Below are 22,043 nucleotides of genomic sequence, written 5' to 3' on the forward strand. Positions count from 1 at the left end.
AGAATACACAAACAGGATGCAAAGACAAAGGCACCACAGGATAAGGGGATTCTTTGGACCTCTAAGCCGGAAGGAACGGTATCAAAGTCCAAAAGATGGTCAAAGGACTAAAAAGAGCATGCACAAGAAGACAAAGTGAAGAGTTCAGCTAAAGAGAAAATTGCTGACCTCATCCCAAAGACCCCCCGCAGACGACCACCGAACTGACCAAAACCGACCACTGCGCAGCCGCAAAGGGGCGTGGAGCTAATTGTAATATGAAGTGAGGACAGGTGGAGTTAGGAAATGAATATGTATTAGGCGTATTGTGCAACCCTAGTTTGTAAAGGATAAAAAGAGAAAGCCAAATCTAAAAGGTGTGCATGCTTTTCGGAGGAGATATCCCTTGCACCTCAGCGCTGAATAAATTCATACCTACTCTTATAACTACTCTGTGAGTTATAGAGTTTTTCTATCCGCATATCATCTTCGTATATAAGAATCACAGACCTGTTGTTAAAGGGATAGGATTTCACTCTCCACTGCCACCTACTCTGTAAGATGCCTGAAACACATCTTAGCCAGTAGACAAAATGCACTTTCCCCCTGCTAGAGAATTTTTTTTAAAGAAAAATTAAATTTTTATATTCAGTTTTCAAACCTTGCAGTTAATTTTTTGAGGAAAACTTATTGAGATGTGTCCCAATATCATTGTCCTACTATTGCATGAAATATTAAATACGTCTTTGCAGAACATTAGGCACTTGTGTTTTAATCCCACTAAAGACACAAGCTGGGTTTTACAGGAGAAATCTGTTAGACAGCAATAAAGAGCAGGCAGTTTTCTGTGCAAAACTGGAGAAGGATATAATGCTTCCTCTTCCTTATGTTGCCAGATATAAATCTCTGCCTATCTCTCATCTTTCCATGAACAACAGATCATTAAATACGGGTTAGGAGGAGTTAACAACACAACTGGTTTAAAGAACAGCCTTTCTGCAGCCTTCCAGCACTCTCCTCTCACCAGCTCCCAGACAAAGAGCCTTTCACTGCCCAGCCTTGTAGGAATGCTTTGCATACAAAAAGAGACAAGAGAAACAAAAGGATCCTATAGCCCGCAGAACTTTTCGGCCTTGCATTTGGGAAGTTACAGACTACACTCAAACAGACTAAGCAAGTGAGACTAGAATGTTGTGGGTAATACTGAATGTTTAAATACTGGAAAATAGAGTGGAAAATGCATCCCTGCCTCTCTGTTAAGAGAGAGGGAGGAAAATACTCTGAATAACTGAGAAATAATAAGGAACGGTGGTCTCTGCAACAGCCCCAAAGTTCTAAATAAGCTTGTAAGCATTGAAACATGCTATTTGGAAGGCCAGATCCTCAGGAAAAATAAGATGGTTTGAATCCTACACACATGGAGTCGTGGAAGTGAAATCACTTCTTTAGCTGAATAGACAAGCCACCTGACATGAAGGAAAAAAAGACAAAATAATAGATGCTGCAGGAACAGAAGTGAGTCAAACACTACAAAGCTGCTGTCTCAAAACAAGTGGCTCTGCTACTGCAGGACCCATTCCTTTGACCCTCCCCCTCTGCCTCCCCTGTCCTCTCCACATGCCCTCCAGGAAACCATCCTCCTGCAAAAGGAATGACTGGAAAAATAAAAATAAACTTAACTTGTTCTTTGCTGTCATTAACCAGCTCCAACTCTCGCACCAAACAATTTCAATTCCCTCCTCTGTAAACTGCTTCAGACAGGGACTGTTGCTACTTTCTCTGCCTGTGCCAAGAACAGCACAGCTCCACTTCTGAGGAACATGGTTATCAGGGAAAAATACATTATGGAAGAGAGGAATTTGGCCTCCTTCTAACCTCATCTGGATAGCTAACCAACTCTGGCTTCCATCACCCTTTGGAATACCCCCCTGCAAATACCAAAGGCTCCACACTGTATCCACATATCCAGGGCCAGGAGAAGCCGCTCTTCTTCCCTCCAGGAGCTTCTATGGAAGGCTTCCACATCAAAAATGCCAGCAGGATCTTTTTCTTTGAACTCTCCCTACCCACTTGTACCAAACAGCTAGAAAATATCAAAAGGTACAGTGTTAAAAGCTTAGCAGATTTCCAAAGCTGTCTGGTGCACTTAGATGCCAAACTCCCATGAATGCTAAAGGGATGTGGATGTTCAATTACTCCAAAATAAATAAATGTGGAAACACAAGTAGTCCTACTCACTTCTCAACATAACAGCCCATGCTCAAGATTTTGTCTAGTGACTTCTAATCTATCTTAGAAGAAAACCTTTATAGGCTGAATCTGGCTGAAAAAAAATCATATGCCTTCTGTCTCAAATTTAATCAAAAGCAAAAGGGTAATGTGAAGTCCCGAAGGAAAGAAAATAAAAAAATGCAACAACCAGATAAGCACAGCATCAGCTTTTTTATTTGCTCCCCTGACTCAGGGAAGAGCGCCTCACCTGCTTTTGGACACCATAAATGCTTTCTGCCCCAAACTCAGTCAGCACTGCACTGCTTAGACAGGATACTCTGCAGACAGCATCAAATAACCAAGAGGTTTCCCCACACACTTAGGGTACAGGATATGCACATTTCCCAGGACATTTTCCCAAGAGTCCCAGGACTTTTTGTGTAAGCTGGGTTTGTCTAAGTCCAACACATTCATCAGACAATTCTGCAGCACTGTATCCACAGCAAATCCAGCATGAATTGAATGCACCGGGCTGAAGGGTGGTCCAGCTTCCACAAATAAATTGTGGAAGATGATTTACAATGAGTATATACCTACAAAACAAAATATCCTGCAAATGATGTGGATGCTGTTCCCTCCTCCTCCCAAGGAGCTGCTCACCTATAAAAAGCTGGAAGGGCCTTTTTTGATCTGGTCATATCACTGGACCATACAACAAGAGCTCAGCACTTCTAATTGTTCCCTTACTCGACAACCCTGCTCTATCCCCAAGAATAAGAGACAGGACTCAAGCTCTTCAGATGAAACTGAAAGTGACAACAAATGCCAAAACTGTGCCACTTTTCTTTTTCTAAGAGTTTTAAGAGATTTTTTTTCTAAGAGATGGAAAGTTATTTTTCATTATTACTTCACTGGCACACAAAACAAAATACAAATTATGCACTAATACCCACTTTAGTCTCTATACTCTGATTATTAACAAGTATCACTAAAACAAAGTTGCAAAAATGCAGGCTCTGGGGTACTTATTCTCAACTAATCTAGAGATTAAACCAAAGCTAGTAAAACCAATTACTATTGATCTTTTTTATTTTTTTCATTATAACATCTGATTTTCTTCACAAATCCATATTTCTCAGCTACATGTAAATCATTCTAACTTTTATAACTTAAGTTTAATCTGTATTTTTTCCCAAGCTATAAAATTCAAGATTATCCCTTACATACAAAAAGCCATGAGAAACATCCATGGATTCTTAAGCACTACACTCCTATGATTTGTGAGAAGAGAAGGCATGATGGATTGACATTTAAGAAACAAAGAGAAACACCTAAGGAAGTAAAAGCTGCTGGAGGCTGATGGGTGTTTTTCTCCTGGCCAATAACTGGCCATTTCTGAGAACTGACAGTATAATATATTTCAGAGAAATAAGGAGATGTCTTAATAAGCTGAAATATTCTTTTGTTAAACCTATGGAGATGGACAATAATGTCCTGAAAAAAACTCTTTTAATTCATGGAAGAGTATTTTGGGGGGAATGGAGTATTTCCAAGTGTGGATCTGAGCAAACGTAATTCATTGATAAAGCTGAGTGAATGGTGAAGTAGTTGTGATCTTATGAGATGCTGGAACAGAAACAGAGAAGTGAGAGTTGTTGAAGATTTGTGGCCCTTAAGAGACAAAGAGAAAACTTCTGTTTCCAGAGGCTCACAGAGACAGACGAAGAGAACTTTTGGCCTCTGAATAACTCATCCTTAAAATGACACTCCTTGACCTATGGCCCATGAATGCACCTCAGAGTGGTGTGAAATGGGAGGAAAGGACTGATGGCAAAGTTTTCCAGGCGGCTGGCATCAGAGAAATAGAAAACCATGAGAAAACGGTTTTCTTGTGAAAAACTCCATATACTGACAAACGAGGACTTCTTTTTCTCCACAAAGACTACCGATGAAAAGACTATAGCAAAGTTGGGACTGGTTTAACCACCAGGTTTTTTTTGTCTCTATGTTGTCATGTGAACAAGAGAATGGTTGTATGGTGAGGAAAAAGGGTTTCTGGTGGTTTTATTCTGGTTTCTTATCCTTGTAGTTTTGTTAATATATTTTCTTTATTCCTTTTAAGTTTTAAGCCTGTTTTGCTCTTCTTCTAATCTATATCTCACAGCAAGAAATGAGTAAGTTTTCTAGTGATTTTGTAGCTAATGCTTTAAAACCATGACCGAAGGGAAGGAAGTGGTAATCTCCTAGGATTTTCTGTGGATCCTGTCATGTATTATAAAAGGCTGGGGACAATGCTGACAAGATCAGGCAGCCCATTCCTCTGAAGGGGGTATTGTAGCTTGCTCAGAGAGATACTCAAGCCAACAAGATCAAAACTGGGCTTAGAAAAGAGAATTCTGTTCTATGGAGACAGTTCTCCTGGGATTTCCTGTCCTCTCTGAGGAGGAAGGCAGGGTCAACTTCCTTAGAGCTTCAATGTTTTTAAGTTCTTGTATGTATCTACTGGCAATTTTTATAATTTCTCGCATTCAGAACTAGAATTGGGATGGAATGAGAGAACAGTCAATGTAACTGTAACCAATTCTTCTCTCCAGGATGGCTGTTCTTTTCTCAGCTGACTGCTTACCTGACTGTCAGGTTGTTATTATTATTATCTTTACTAAATAAACCAGACAGTATTCCTACAGAGCAGCCAGGATTATCCTTTTCAGATAGAAAAGAGAAGCACAGAATTTGTCCATGCCTTGTTCCTCATCTGTTGCCGCCGGTTTGTCTACCTTGGTTAAGTTCGAATTAGTTTGTCCCAGTTGCTCCCCCGTTATCCAGAATAGTCTGTTCCCAGTTATCCATCACTGTAAACCCATCCCTTATTTCCAGAGAATTCCCCATCCATCACCCTCATCCTGCCCTCAATCCCTGTCTATGTAAACCCAACCCTTTGTTCTAGCTCTTTCCCTGCCCGTTATCCCTTCCTCAAAGCCCCACTGATTGACTAGCTGCCGTCCCTCCCCCGTGTCTCTACCATTGGTTCTGAACATTGTAATCCCCTCCTACGACCACTCCTCTGATGTATCCCCATTGGTTAGTGCTTTCACCGCCCCTTGCTTTTAAAACACGTCGCACAGAGGTGCTCGGGGTCTCGGCTCAGACCTCTTCCCTGCAGTCCCAGCCCTTTCCCTCGTCATCGCTGCCTCGCCCTTGTAATAAAACTCGTTCCTGGGAAGCTGGAAGAGACTGAGTCCTCTCTCTCCTTCCGCTGTGACCTATGACCACTGGGATTTACCGAGCCTGATTGCGTAGAGCTCTGGAGGTTCCGTGCTGAGACAGCTTAAACTCGCACGGTTCCCCACTCTTGGCGTTGCCATCGGCCAGAGAGCTCAGGGCTAGCCAAAGCGCGGAAGGCCATGAAGAACAGGCAGCTCATCTACTCATCTACCTAGTGGGAGAGCCAAAATGAAACCCCAAGAGTTCTTATGCCACTTCTCTGTCCTAATTACCTCATGCCAGAGCAACCATTTCTGTGAATCACAGATTTTGAAAGTGCAGCAAATATGACATGCCCAAAAGAAAAGCACACCTGACCCAGCCGTGTGGCAGTTAGAATTTAGGGTGAGAAACTAATGTTGTGTGTTCCAAGCATTTATGCAGACACAGCAGCCATGATTTAACAGTCTGACCCTAAAAGCTATTCTTAGAACATATAGCAGTTCTTGGGCTGTCTGCAAAAATTTATAGCTGCACATTCATGTGATGTAATAGAACAGGAGAGCAAATTCTTTCTTGTGTTTGTACAATCCCTGTTCTGAATCAGCAGCCCCCAAACAGAAGAGCTAGGTCTGAAAATATTGGTATCCAACAAAATTTTAGAATTTATTCTAGGTATGACTTTGCAACCCATGCATTCTGTGGAGTTTTCTGGAGGAAACTATTACTTTTGCTGTGCTGGTCCAGTTGGGTTCTTTAGCAGCCAGGCATGGCACACTTTCCTTATGTATCCTTTGAGGAGTGTTGGGAGCATCAATGTATTTATAGATTGGATGTTTATGCTGAAATTCTAAATTTTGCATATTCTTAACAACAGCTTATTAAATCTACACCCACTAAAAGCAAGGGAAGAAATTCCTGACAACTCTCCCCTGTTGTGTAAATGATGGGTCCATTTCCACTGCATAGCAGTGGCTCTTACCTGTCCAGAAGAAGTTCCAGCACTGCCCTGGGAGATGCAAATGCCCTGTATGTTGCAAGGAAGATGCTGATGTAGGAAAAATCCGCATCTCCAAAAGCTGTGAGAAGGTTCTCCACAAGTTTCTCCAAAGTTCCAGCTTTTATAGCCCTGATCTTGGATGTTTCATACTGTCTGACTGTGTGCTCTGGGGGTAACTGGTTTCCTTCACCCTACAAAAGGAAAGAACAGTACAAAAATCAGGCAGGAGACAGACCCCTGACATAGATAAAGTCCTATCTTTGGCCAGGAGATGGCCATCACCAGTTACTAAATTATTTTGTCAATTTTTGGTGCTCTACAAGCACCAAACACTGTATCAAGTAAAGGAGTTTTTAAGTAACTTTATATTAAAGCATTTCTCTGACATGCTCAAAAAAACATTTTACAGTGTGACCACTATCAAGTTAAGTCATGATTCCACCATATATTATTACCTAAAAGACAATCCATTATCCCACAAAGAGTAATATAACTGAAGGGAACAAAAGTGGTAATTCAGTGTTTGATTTAACTTCTGAATAAACATGAAAACTGACCATAATTTAAGCACTGGCACTTGTGATTCCCTTGCTGAAAATACTAAGCTTGGGGTGCCACACAACACCCAAGGTCAGAACACATTTGGTGCAAAAATATTTCAAGATACTTTTATAAGGAGGGTGTCAAACTCATCTCACAAACAAAGCCTTCTAACACTCCAATTTTCTCTTAGAATTTCCACTTGGTGCAATATCTGTCCATAAATCTACGGTTTGGGATTGTGTGTGGGTATGTTTTTTAAACAGCATTTGTCTTAAATGCTTACAGCCTGCTTTAAGTCTGAAAGAACACCTCCTTAAATTATGCCATTATTTAGACGACAGTTCAGAAAAGTATTTTTGTGACTGGTTTAAATCCTGTTTTGTAAAGTATGTGGGAAAAAAATGGGATTATAAATAAAAATCATCCAATATTTACTCAAACACCTTGATACTGAGGGCACAAAGATAGCACCACCAACCCTGCCTTAGGATACTGATGAAACACAAAGGAAAAAAAAATAAATCTATTAATAGGATAATTAAGAAGAAATACCCCACCCACTTCCTATTTACATGATTACCCTCCACTGCTTTAGAATTGTTTCTAATAGACATCCTTTTCAGTTTTAAACAATATAGATATCTTTAACATCATTCTAAAGCTCTATCTCTAATATTATTTACAAAGCTCTGCTATCTTATCTCACAGATTAAAGAGATCCAACAAACCCTTGCTGCAACATTAAAATACAACATTACTGTCTGTATTAAAAAAAACCAAAAACAACAAAACAAACTAGACATGGAAATATTTTGCTACATTTTGTTCCATGGATCTTATGGCTTTTTAAACGAAAGGTGTATAACTTGTAATATATCTGACTGAAAGGTGCATCTGGAAACATATTATAAAAATGAACTAAAACTGTATCTGGAATTATGTTTGACACTGTCATTACAGCAACAGTTATCAACACGATATGTTGTCACCACTATGTAACTCTCTTACATTCAAATTTTCCTTAAGCAAAACTTGGTTGCATGAAAAAAAAATAAATCTATTTTCTTGCTAACTCTTTATCTTACAATTATGATAACTTTTTGAAATAATTAGTTACACAATAAAACCACCTTCAGACAGGGTAGAAAGTCTGCACCACTGTATTTAACTCTTAATTTTTGATCCAGCAGTTGCCCCACTCACAGTTTAACGGTTTATGGGCATATTTACTCAGGGCACATAAAACCCTCTCATTCACTCTTGTGAGTATATTCAAAACAAGGGCAGAATCTGCTTCCAAGACTGATACACGCACAAAATTTTCCATTAATTGTAACACTACAACTTCCCCAAGACATCACATTGGGAAAATGTTAAAAAAAAACAAAACAAAACAAAAAAAATCCCACCAAAGCAAAACAAAACAACAGTTTCTGAAAAATCTAAAACTTTGTCAACAAAATATCAAACTGTTAGAAATCATTGTGAGAGTTCTGGGACTGCTTGTATTTGTATTATTTTAGCAATTCTGCCTGTAAGTTTAAAAGGAAAAAGGACTTGGCAGACAAGCTCAATAACAGGCTTTGAGAATAAGACCTTGTGGGCTGAGTTTCAAGCTAACAGGAAACTGCTCAGTCTGGATTTAATCAAGAGGGCATCTCTTCACTGACACAACCAGGCAACCCAAAGGCTAAGCAGTTTTCATGTTTCCTTTAGAGCTCTCTGCTCAGAGGAACACTCTACTCACTGCCATGAAAACACAGTCCTGAAATTCTTTGCAATTTTTGACATGGGTGCATGGTGACCATGCACTGTTAATGGTATCAATAAATGACACCTGTTTTGCACTGTTTTGTGCATCCAAAGAACAAAAAAAGCTCTCCAGCTCCTCTTTGTCTCCTTCAGGACTGTCTTCAGTGGTCTAGAGACCTCAACATTTCAGGGCTTACATAACATTTTCCTGGTCCTCTAAAATAAATAGATATAGCATTTTATAGTCTGATTTTTATCTTTTAAAATCTCACTTTGATTTTTCAGGCAACAGATTATAATCTTGATAATCTGCAAGTGTAAGTAATGAGCAAGTAGCTTCCTACAAGACAGACAACATCTTTCTAAAGCAAATGTAGAAAGATTAAATGGAGGTATATCCTTGCAAATCCTTATTTTCTGAGGTTGTGTGTGTACTGATGTGCAATTCTAGCAGCTTTACTAACCCTTGGCAATGCTGTACCTTCAGAGGGGCCCACTGTCCTTAAGGTGATCATCTTACAGCTCTACAGAACAAAACATTATCTTGCTGAAACAGGAGAACTCCATGCAGACCAAAACACATCCAGACTGAAAAGCTTCTTCCAAACACTACCTGTTAAGCTCCAGTGGAAATGTGAATTAACTATAAACACCACCATTGCCTAAATAAATGCTACAGCCTTGCAAAAGGGATTAGAGTCTCAAGATAAAACTCAGATCAGGTCAGAACTAGGCTAGTACCCAATCAGACATACAAGACTAGTCATTGTCTTAGAAATAACACTGGAAACAACTGCTTTCATCCAAAAAAAAAGCCTGCTCTGCAGGCTTTTCCTAATGCAAACATTATCTGTTGAGATTCTGCAAGTAAGAATCAATCAAATTGGTTTTTATTATGCAGACTGGAAAAAATACTAAAACAACTGGGATGAACAGTAAGAAAAGGAGATAGCAAATATTCTTCAGAGTCAGTCATTTGAAACATTACCACTCCACTAAAGATTTGTTTTATTCAGAAATTCTACATTTATTTTCAGGAGCCTCTAACTAACACTTTAAATGCATTTTTACCAATTTTGACAGAATTTTAAATGCTTTTCATTTTCCTTGAAACTTACTTCCTTGTCTTCAAGATGGAGAGTTTTCCACTCTGTTTTTATTAACTTACTGGACAGGCACCCTATGCAGGAATACATGTGCCTGAAGTGCAGTAACTTGTACATTAACTCAAAATAAAGCATTCTAATCAAGAGTTTGTCTGTTTGTCTAAATATGAGTCTGCTTTAACCTTCTGAAAGTAGGAATTAGATGCTCTTTGTGATTTTAACCTTATTTTTTTCACATTGCTTCCTTACACACAGGCTCTCCAACACATATCTTTAATATCAACACTCATGCTTGGGGGAAAAAAAAAAGGAAAAAAAATCAAATCATGGAATGATTAAACTTGAAAAGCTCCAGAAATATAAGCATCCATAATGTCAGTCTAAGAGAGGAAAAACCTAAAATATCCCTCATTTAACATGCAGATACACATCATTAAAAAAAAAAAGCAAGACAAACAAGCAAGACAGCTGAAACAGAAGTTGTTTAGTTGTCTTAGTCAAATATTCTGCAAAGACATTAACACCTTTTTTGACTAAGTGTTTCCTTCCAACAAAGACCCTGATGGAGTTTATAACCAAGTGGATAGAAACAGGTGCAGGAGAGCCAGACCCACAGTAGCTGACATTCATCTCCACTGACTCCCAACTCCACCACATGACCGTTGAACAAAATAATCCTCAGAGAAGTGGCAATTTTGCCCAAACAATGCCACATAGCAGTGCTTGGGCTAATCTTATCAAACAGAGTCACAAGTATTTCAAGCGTTTTGGGCCAGGCTGTTCCCATCCCCACTGCCTCCTGCCCTCAATTCTGTGGGCCCGCCGGAGTTAGAGCCCTGCAAATCCCACCACTGCACTCTGTACCCAGCTACACGCACAGAAAACAGTCTGCATGGGGGAAAACTGAATTTGGAACAGAATTTCCAGCCTAGGAAAGCATGACTGGCAGTGCATGGCTTGGGTGGACAGTGGTGGATGTCCTGTAGACAAAGGCCATCATGATGCTTTTATCCTACAGTGCACTTGGAAATTAAATAAAATTATGCCAGAGCTCTCCACAAAACTCTCAACACTAACTCTCACTTCCTCATTTTGGATACTGTTTTAAAAAAACAAACAACAAAAGCAAACAAAAACCACAAACAAACCAACCAACCAAAAAAAAAAAAACCCCACCAAAACCCAAAACTCTGCATACTCAGTACATTAAACTCAGAAGCCAAAATAAGTTTATGAACTCTTTCCTGAACTCCAAAAAGGAGAGGTATTCCTGGATTCCTGGATTTCCAAAGCTCCGCCCTTTTCCTTTCCCTTCTTGCCACATAAATACCCATTCTTGGCAGCGACCCAGAGTTTCCAGGACCAATTAATTCCATGACCATGACACAAAAGGCATTCTTGTTGTCTCTTCAGAGCTCACAACCTGGCTGGTATCTGTCTGAAGCGCTGGCAAAGTCACCAAAGCTGTGGGGCAGATTTAGAGGGAAAAAGAGAAAAGGAAAAAAGCCTCTTACACAAATGCTGCTGCTCAGTTAGGACCTTTTCACTCGGACACCTTTAAAGCCACTCGGCTTTAAAGCCAGTGCGGGGAAAATGAGAAACAAGAGGCATTCCATGGTGCTGAGGTGTGCAATCTCACACCTTCTGAAGTGATGCAAATTTAGAATCATTTGGATATTGGTGAATTTTGTAGGACCAGCTTTACATGAATCAAAGTAAAAGCAAATATGTCTAATTCACAAATCACCTCTCCCTGCATGCATCCAAAGGAGTTTTAGCAAGTACATTGAATCTTCAAAGAAGTCTAGGTTAAAATGGCATTGTGCAGCTCCTACAAATCTTGGAGCTTATCCAGCCATGGAAACATAGAAATTCTTGCTCTGAATTTACCCACTCAGAAGCATCTATGCAGCGAAGGAACATAGCCATATTATTCACTGAAAATCAAGTCATCCAAGAGGTTCACTGTGCAGCATACAAGATTTTTAAAGAAGAAAAAAATCACCTGAACAGCTTCGTATCTCCATCTCTCCTTGTATGATTTATGCACTTACCTTCTCGTTGCTTTCCACCTGCAAAAAGTTCCCTCTTGTCCTGCCTCTCACCTCTGCTCTTGCTAGGAAGACTTTTAACAAAACCAATAGAATGCCTCTCACCCTCTTCTCTTGGCTGATTTGGTGTCGTCATTGAGTTAACTGAACCTAAATCACCAGATTACTGATTTTTCTTTTTTGTTTGTCATGTTTCACAGATCTGCAGTTCACCACAACCCTGTTCCCTCTTAGGCATGCCAAGGATGTTTTATTTTCATAACTTGTATTATGAAATATTCCTTGTGGTGGTTTTGATTGGACACTGAAGGTAGCAAGTTCCTAATTTCAAACTGAAAAGCAAGAAAAGAAACCAGTAAATCAGGTAAGACTCTTAGTCATGTGCAACTTACATTGTTGGAGGAGTATCTGTCATCAAACAACATTTACTACAAACACTCCTATAATCCAGCAAACAAATGTGTTCTGTACTTAGCATCTTCCCAAAGCCCTTCTGTATTAGAAGAAAATTATATGTAAAACAGTATTCTCTCTTCAGTGCCCAGAAACACCAAAATGTCTAATCTCCAAAAAAGCAGTAAATAAATATTCAAAATAATAAACAGCTAAGCAAGCAGAACACCAGGATGAAGGCAAGGAAATGGGTTTTACTGCCCGTTTTGGCAGTACAATCAGCTCACTTTCTAAGAAAGTCTTCTGGAGCCAAAGAAGTGTTACACTGTGTCTCCCTGAGAGAAGAGCTCTACAAAGTCTCCAGGGACTTGCATAAAGCAAGCAGTGATTAACTGTGAAAATTACTAATAGCTTTCCCAGGTATGGATTACAGAGGGTCCCTAAGGAGGTAAAGGCATCTGGGGCAGCTCCGCTGTGCCCCAGAAACAGTAACTGCTGCTTCTGCTCACAGCCTTTATCTTATCTCCTCTTCCTTCTTCCCCATACTCTCACAGTCTCCAGTCTGACCTAGAAATCTGGGGATGTCAAAGCACCCTGGAACCATTACAGGAAACCATAAGGGAGAAGAGGTGCTGAGCAGAGAAAACAAGCATAAAAGGTAGCAGTCAACTCAAACATTTCACTTGAGTCTGAAACAGATTTTTGTGATTCTGATTATAGATTATAGGAACAGGTACCATGCACCTGCCATCTGACAAGTACTGAGAGGATCAATCTCATAGCACAGCAAATTCTGTATTTATATTCAATATTTCAAAGCTGCTTTGATGTTAAAAATATCAACTCTACGGCCCCCCTAAGAAATGCCAGAGTAAAGCTATTATTAAAATGTCTGTGAAACGGTGGTCAGCAAAGCCTTTTGCCATGTTTCTTTCATGAAAATTGCTAAAATACACTGACATTTTTTAAAAAACACCAAGCATAGCAAAAAGAGGGGATGATTGATATTACCCCTAACACAATCAGACAGATTTCATATGGTATCATGTTTTTTGACTACCAACAGAATACTTGTCCTGTGACAAGTCACACTATTTTCTATCTCCTTCGAGAAACATAATTTAAATTAATTGTGGAGCTCATCATCATTTTCTGCACAGTCAGTAGAAACAATGAAGGTCCTGTATGAGGCAGCAGGCAACAGGGCTAAGTTCAAAATGGATTTAAGGATGCCACAAGTAATAATTCTGTTGCATAATAGTACTACAAATGCATATTACATAACCCAAAATGCTTTTATTCATCCTAATTGTATTGTTGGGTCTCCTTTCACACTGTAAAGTTTGCTCACACAGTACACAGAAATTAAATCTATACCAGGTCAGGAAGGAAATCAGTGTAAACTGCCACTGTATCCAGTGTAAACAACAAAGCAATAATGATAAATTACTAATAGTATTAATAGCTGGAAATTAAACATGTCGGTGAGGGGAGATGAAATACCTTCTGACAGAGGAGAAAATACTTAGCAGAAGACTGCTTGATATTTTAAAGTAAACCGAACTCAGAACAACATATTTTTGTGCAACAACATAAACCCAAGAAATGCTGTTACATGTCTCATAATAATTACTGTGAGCAATCTCTAATTCCAAGTTTTTCTAAGCTTTTAAAAAGAAATAGGCTAGTAGTCAAAAAACACTTTTATGACCACAGCATGAAAACATACCTAAACTGCATTATAAACTTCATTTCCATAGCTGTGCTTTCTAGTACCCTTTGTTTTGAAACTGAGAAGCCTATCCAGGGTGGGGTCTGAGTAAAAAATGCAGTAATAGGAAGCTAATGTTTCATAATATTGTTACCAGCTTGAATATTTATTTACATGCTCAAAGAGTCCAAAAATATTAATTCAATCATTAGTCCAGGCCAAACTGCATTTATACTATATTATCTAGATATCACAAGGGATAGAGTATGGTATCTCCTGATGTTCTCCTGTATACACACACCCCCTATAGAGCCCCCTGGCTGTGACCGTGTTGGGCTACATGTGCAAGCAATGGCAACATCCTTGTCCCAGTTGTACAGGTATTTTCTTTATGAGAAATTCTGCATTTCACTGGACCAACAGAAGTGTGAAACAATTAAACTACCACACACCTACACAAATTACTGCATTGTCCTAACCACAGCACCAGTCATGAAACCTCCTCTTCTGCCACAGCACAAACAGTACAAGCTGGCCCTGAACCCTTTGTAGATATTTTGTGTTTTGGTTTAAAAACACTACGTTGTACTTGTACTGAAATCCTTACATGATGGACATAAATCAAAACACATAATTATGTGGAAGTATTGAGTCAGTATGCAAAGTAAGTATAGATTACAAGTAAGGGGAGAAAAAAGGGGAAAAATGACAGACAAATCAGAAGTTGTCCACATTGGTTTGATTTCTTTTTTGAGGGGGCTGTTTAATTACCCACCAGGAGTTATTAGCATACCTTTGCTCTTCTCTGTCCTCTTCTCCCTGACCACCTGTTTTCCCGAACAAAATGCCTGTTTTTGCAGGAAGTATGCAAACCTCATGCTTTAACTAAGTGTGCAAGTGAATGTGAAATGTAAAAACTGTTCATTCACATTTTCTCTGCTTCAGAGAGCCAGGAGTCCAGAGCACAGTCAGAATCAATCTGAAGCACTCCACTGGAGGAATGCAAAGGCCTAAGATCTGCCTTCCAAGAGAAACACATTGTTGTTACTCACGGGGCATTTCCAACAGCAGCAGAATGGCTGCCATCTCCAAACCAAAGACATCGGCCCTGCCCTAAAGGGCTTCTACTCTAAGAAACAAAACACGTCAGAGGTACAGCCAGAGATTACTACAAACCAAGCAAACAAAAGCAGAGGTACATCTTCATAATCATTTTCTTCCTGTATTTGCATGGAATATTTAAACCAGGTTTCAAATGCACCTCAGGAGCATTTAGTTAATTAATCTCTTTTGCACTGAAGATAACTGCACCCCAACATCAACACATCTCTGAAATGTTATGAAACTCATCTGACAAGTTCTATCCACAGGAATCCTCTAAACAACTGAAGGACATTCTGCACTCAATTCGAGTCAAAAGAGAAACTCAATTTACTCAATGCATGCATGTTGCAGTCCACAACCTCAGGATCTCATCCAGGGAAGCTGCAGGGTTCTGGGGACCAGCATGAAACACCAGTGAGACGGGCTCCCGGTTCATGAAACCATTTATTCAGCATGGGAACAAACTCAGGTCCAGAACAGAGAGCCCTGAACAGAGGCACAGGAGGGGTTTTTGAGGGACATAACTCTTGAGGGTCTCCACCCTTGAGGGTGGAGTTCAGGGTGCGGGACCACTAGAAACACACCAAGGGAGAACCCCCCAGGGACTCAAACCCAATCAGAGCACCTGGGCCGCCCTTCACAAGGGGTTTGGGGTGGGACAATGTAACTCTTTGCCTCACCCGAGGCACGTCCTACACATGCAAGCTTTTGTAGGGCATAAACCATATTTAGGAGGCAGGAAAACCCCAGCTAGCTCTAATGTGATGGTCTATTTCTGCTTTAGGATTTACAGATACTAACAAGGAGCCACTGGGATCTGGCAGGCTAATAAGATCTACCACAGGTCTCCAGTTTGAAGCCCAAAGGCTATCTCAAAGCATTCAATCATTCCATATTGTTCAATCATTCTGAGATCTTTCAAAGGAAAATGCCACTTGGTAATAAAAACATGTTTTACTTGCACAAAGAGCTCATGGACTCCCCAAAAAGGAAGAAACAGCTACTGACTGGAAGAAAGGTTGAGTAGGGAGAAAAGCAGTACAAAGCAGGTGAGGAGGTGGGAAGGGGAAAGAAAAGAATCCTTTAAACTGCCTTCAGACCAAAAAAGGTGGGAAGAATATAAGAGAAAAACAGATTAAATACACTATAGTAACAGGATTACTCCACAAAAGCACTTGAAATACCTATACCTCCTTAGTGCCATTTTGGCCCAGGGGCAGCACATGGCAGTGACTGCTGTCCATAGCCATATGCAGGACAGCCATGGAGGTGGCACAGAGGAAAAAGAACTCCATCAGTTTGCATCCCAACAGAGCAAAAGGTTTGTGAATGTCACCACGCAAAGTGGCACAAACACCTGAGGTGGAGCTGCCCAATCTCATTTTCATTGCCGAAGCTGCTGAAGGGGAGCTACACTCTGATGTGCAACAGATGGCCTATGCAACTAAACAGAGATTGATGGGAGAGGCCAGAAAAAAAAGTCTACTGAAAGTTCTACCCTTAGACATCCCACAGTGGCACACAAATCTGAGAAAAGATCTGAAGGGTTGCAGTACGTAGAACATTACATATTTCAGTGCAATGCTTGGAAGCGACAACAAAAAACAGACAAAAAAATGTCTGAGGAGCCCACATGTAGAGTACCCAGTTCTGCTCAAGTTGCCTCATTTTTAAAGCAGCTACTGCAAAGCTGAATGGGCAATCCACATAATTCCTACTTTTGCAGAGTCTAAAACTGCACAGATGCAAAGTTTTGCTTTAGACACATTAAAAAAGCAAGCTCTGAGCACCCAGAGCACTCCTTAACCAGGAGGAGGTTGCAGGGCTGCTGGAAAACCAGCCCACACCAAACTCCTGTAGCATGTGGCAATATAGCCCTGACACCTCCTGGGCATTAAAGCTCTCATGGCTCTTTTGATAAGTACCTATCTTACTCTCCCTCATTAAACATCTGCTGCAAACAAATTGAAACCAGAACTTTACAAACAGCCACACATAATAACTGCCATTTTAAACTAAACTAGAGGTTTTCCCTCCTCTAACAATGGCCAGGTGCTATAAAGGAAGGTGAAGAAATAACACCCAGTCTAAATGAGAAGACTCTTCTCAGCTGCAGGACGTTATTTCTTTTATCCCCAAATCACAAAAATTAATGTATTGTGATTTGAATCTCATGCATTTGTTCCTATTATTTATATAAATGTTCAATCCTTTCTGAATCCTGGATTTAGTTGGACTCAATTACTTCTGCTAGCAGCAAGCCCCTTCAGAAGTTAATTACGCGCAATGTAGAATCACTAATTTCTTTCCCCCCTTGCTCTCTCCTGGAGACAACATGTCCCTTCTCTACTCACTGTTTTGAAGGCTTTTCCAATATCCTGTTCATTGCCAAAATGGAGCCTCAGTCCCGTGACAATTTTTTGTTAAACTTGCATGTCAACCCCAGTTGCACCAAGACACAAATATAACAGTTCTCATCTTTTTGGTGTTTCCACCTGTGGATCCCCTTTCTAGCTCTCCTACTTTGAGACGGGAGAATAAGCGAGGAGTTACTTCACTTCCGCCTTCCCTGCTGTAACTTGGTATTTGAGCTTCCTTTCACAACTGCTATTCCATGGGGAGAAAATGTCTCCACAGAACTCTGGACTCAGAAGTCCAGGTCTTCTCCCCAAATGGTTTTAATTAATTCACTTCTGGTCCTGAATTGTTTCCATGTGCTGTTGTGCCTTGCTAAGCAGCTGCTCCCTGCTGCGTGTATCACATGTGAAGAAGCTATCCATGTGATAACACTATGAAGCCACAAAATAAATATTACCATGCAGCTCTGACACCTAATTCATCTCCCCCGACTTTTTTAATGGTTCAAACCCTTCAGCAGCCTCAAAACCTCAGTCTTTTTGAAGTCACATTGTCCCAGAAACACTTTTTCCTCATCTCTTTCCCACCTCCCCAGCGAAAGGGGAATCTACCAAACCCAGGCCACACCACTGAAGCTGAATTTTAATCCCTATCCAAATCCTATTTTTGTGCTGTTACATTACAACATCCAACACAGTCAGTCTGGAGAAAATCTGCAGCCATGCTTTGAAAGTTATTTGGGTGAAAGGTGCTTTAAGAATGCAAGACCATTATCACTTCACTTGGATATGTTTCTGCTTTCCTTGCAGTCCCTAAATCGCCACCTATTAGTGGCATGGTGCTAAACTGAACTACAGTGTTCAGGCATTAGCACGAGATCAGTTTGGTCCAAAGTAAAAGGATTTCCATAAACAGTAAATGGATTTCCATGTGCAAAACATATAATTCCTCACTAAGGCTTTAAAACTTTATTTAAATTTTAGAGAATAATTTAAAAAAATTAAAACTAAACACACATCCTAATTCATCAATAAAATTCTTATTCCATTAGGTCTAAAAACTTTACACAGACATTATAGTTGAGCCCTACATGCTAGTATACCACCCAGGAAGAATTACAAGTCACTTCTGAAGAGCTTGTATGGCTTAACATAGCTTAAGTTTGTAACATGGCTTAAGCTTGTATGCTTAACTTAGCATTTTTTGGGGTGAATCAAGTGCAAAAGTACTTTTTGGAGACTGCAGGAGCAAACCGTGACATTTCCAGAGACAACTGCTGGTGAGTTGCTCAACCCTTCAGGAGTGAGGCTCCAATTCCCTTTAGGAATCATATTTTACAACCTTTGATACTATCTTAATGTGGAATTAACACACCTTTTGCCCCTGCTTTACAAGACACTACACAGTGACACTACACAAAGACAAGCAAGAGCCGATTGAGTTATCATTTATTTACCCCTGTTACACAAAATAACCCAGTTTTCTCCAATGGGCTAAGCCATTGTCGACTACTTTGTGCTGGGTTCTTCATACAGATGCACCCTTACCGTGCTGGCTAAAGGAAATTATATTTTTAAAAAACAGCAGTAGTAAAAGGTGCAAGTTCAAAGAATGCATTTACACACAAATTTTTATTAGCTTTACAAAGGTTAATTTTAAATCCAAGTGTGACTAACATACTTGAAATGCTTCAGCCTGTTCCTTAAAACCCAAACAGTGAAACTAATCGTTTCTCCAGGGCTGTTCTCTGCACAACATTTCAGTCAGGTTCATGTGCTGCATCTCACAGGCTTTCCAATGACGCACAGCTATATTCCTTGCCAACCCTTCCTTAACCTAACAAGTGACCTAGATCTAGCATTCAGAAAAAAAGTGTCAGTTCCACTGCAGAGCAAGCAAAATTTGGGGGTTATTCCTCTCACTTACTGCTCCTTTAAAGAGCAAACAAGATAACATTCAGTGATGTCAGCAGCAAGACAGTTAAGGCACTGGGACTCAGAGAGAACCTGTAGCATCCAAGTAGCACAGTTTTAAAAAAACAGTCATCCTGGCTGTCAGAGGAACTCCCAGATGAAAGCAATTACAGCACAGGATGTCATTCTAATCCTGCATGACACAGGTAAAATGCCAAGGGCAAGTTTTGTCCATGAGCAGGCTGGCTGGGAGATACCCAAAATGCAGATACACACAACCAGTGCAGCAACTGAACAGTCTCCAGCAGCTTTACCCAAGAGGCTCCCTTAATGTGTTATTCCACATGATGTAAGAACCTTGTTATTCCACTTGATGCAAGAGGGGCTGCTGCACAGCCCCAGGAAGGGAGGCTGCCCCTGTCTCTCCCTAGTTCCTCAAGGCTGTGCCAGGGTATTTCAGCCCTTACTCAGTCTTCCTAACACCACAGGATTAAAGCACTGCCACCCTGTCATGCTTTGGCAGTTTGGAGTTGGAGGTTTTAATTTCAACTGAGAGCATAACACTGTGCTACAAAGCCAGTCACCCTTCTAATTATGCATTTTGGATTTGGAACTGGGAAAGTAATGGATAGCAATCTTTCAACCTTCCTTTTTAAAACTCTTAATAGGCTTAGTTTTCATTTTTGAGTGTCTGTTGCACACACAGCCTCTATTAACCATCTGATGACTGTATCCTAGACTGCTACTTTGGATATCCCTGAAGCCTAAACCAGGAAGCGAGGAGAAAAATATTCCATAAGAAGTCATTAATAAGGGCTACGAATAGTACCATGGTATTATTACACTCACAACTGAAGGAAGGACAGGAGGAGCCTACTCCAAACCAAAAAAAACCAAGCTGAATGAGATGTCAAAGCTTTCTTTTGGATAACTGCATACACGTCTATAGATAAAATCATTCAGTTCCCTCTGAATACGTTACTTTGTGGGTCTCCAGCATGCAACAGGCATCTTTCCCCAAGCAAAACCAAAGTGAGCACACCTCATCCTTCTTCCTTCTCCAAGATAGCTCCTCAGAGACTTTGGAGCAGACAGTAGCAAAGCTCAGTTTCCGTAGGAAGCCTGTGAGCCTCTTGGGAGCTGTTTTTCTGCTTCTGCCAAATATACAGCCAGAACTACACCCTAGCCTTGATCTCAGCAGTCAGGACAGGCTGAAGGAACCTGATTAAAGAGTCTGCTTTAGCCAAGTGACCAACACATGCTCTAAATCAAGAGACAGAACAGCAAGCTGCTTGCTGTGCAATTGTACTGTGATCAGCCAAGCCATTGCCTGCTGCTTCCACAGGAAACTACACTTGACCAGAACATCTGTGATCTACGGGTAAGATGAAAAAGAGATCACAGAAGGCTCTGAAGGGCATGTAGGAGGGCAGAAGCAGGCTCAGAGAAAATGTGAGGTTTTGCTTCTTCCTATATGTTGATGATTCCAGGCACCACTTAACCCATAGTTAGGAGGTCTGTGCTGGAAAGAAAGAAATCCAGACTAAAGCTTCTTTTTTGACATATTGATTGAATCAGAGAGATGGCTGCATCCCAGGTCCCAACTGGGATACAGATTAGTTAGCCACAAGTTTTTGCAATGTTCTTCTGTCTGAACTCTCCAACTCAAGCTTCCTGCCAATGCATGTGACTGTGGAAGTGTTTAGAAGCCAAACTTGCAGTTTTCAGTGCGAGGCAATCACTCACACTAAATAAAAATATAAAAATAAATACAATTTTATAAAATTATTTTTTAAAATGTTATAAAATTATTTTTTAAAATAACACAAATTTCCAGAAAAGGTAATTGCCAAGTAATAACAGTGCTAAGAAAACACATAAATATTAAGTAACAGATCTGCTGCTTTTCAGTTTTTCCCTCTTTTAACATTTTAAGGTACTGAAAAGCACCCTTCTAAGAGTAGTTCATTGACAATTTTGGAAGAACATGTTCTACTATACACCCAACATTGTAATATTAAAGACACATTAAGAAAAGCTATATTTTGCATCCATCTCTGCCTGAACAAACCCCAGAGCCCAAAGTTCAGCTCTAGCTAAAAAGAGAAAGCAAAAAGTAAAAACCAAGTTTCTAAAATCTCCTCTAGATGTTTAATCCATGCCTAATGAAACCAGGTAGCCTGGCCATAAGTGAGCAGACTATTTATCTGCTGTCTGGATATTTAAGATTCAAAGAAAGAGGAGTTCATGTCATCCATCAATAAAGCAAGAAACTTGATGGTACCCCGAAAGCCCAGCAATCATTTCAGGTGTGGAGAATCAGCACTGAGACTTGGAGAACTCCAGTTCCTGGTTTCATTTTCTGTGACCTGTCCCACCAAATACTCACACATTGTAGGTCTCTTCCCTCTTCCTCACTCCTTCCTAGATAAAGGACTGATAGGAGAGACATTTGCAAGTATTCAGAAGCCACTTCTGTCTGACCAGCTCATTCCTCACCATTCCCTTCTCTCCCAGGGCTGTATAGCGGTGGCCTATCCGTCCCTAACTCCTGTAATGGGGAGATAAAACACTCCAGCTGCTTAACAGGGGGCTCAAAAATAGTTACTCCACAGCATTTCAAAACTTGGTTTGCTTCTATTTCAGTAATCTTGTCCACCTGCCCCCACCACAACCATGCATCTATTCTTCCTGCATCACTTCTCCTCCTTTCCCAGT

At 40.3% G+C, this 22,043-nt stretch overlaps 1 protein-coding gene across 4 annotated transcripts in view; it reads right to left on the bottom strand.

Moving 5' to 3' along the window:
* The window catches only part of RGL1 (ral guanine nucleotide dissociation stimulator like 1), a 55,547-nt gene that overhangs the window by 28,826 nt on the left and 4,678 nt on the right, over positions 1-22,043 (bottom strand). For 3 of the 4 annotated variants that reach the window (XM_015635688.3, XM_033516259.1, XM_033516258.1), the window contains exon 3: positions 6,377-6,585. In XM_015635688.3, coding sequence (XP_015491174.1) covers positions 6,377-6,585 — 209 coding nt within the window. Of the gene's footprint in view, positions 1-6,376; positions 6,586-21,714; positions 21,877-22,043 lie in introns of all 4 variants that reach the window. The other variant, XM_015635689.2, reaches the window with a different exon arrangement.

Source organism: Parus major, chromosome 8 (genome assembly GCF_001522545.3).
Source record: "Parus major isolate Abel chromosome 8, Parus_major1.1, whole genome shotgun sequence".
NCBI classification, from domain to species: domain Eukaryota; kingdom Metazoa; phylum Chordata; class Aves; order Passeriformes; family Paridae; genus Parus; species Parus major.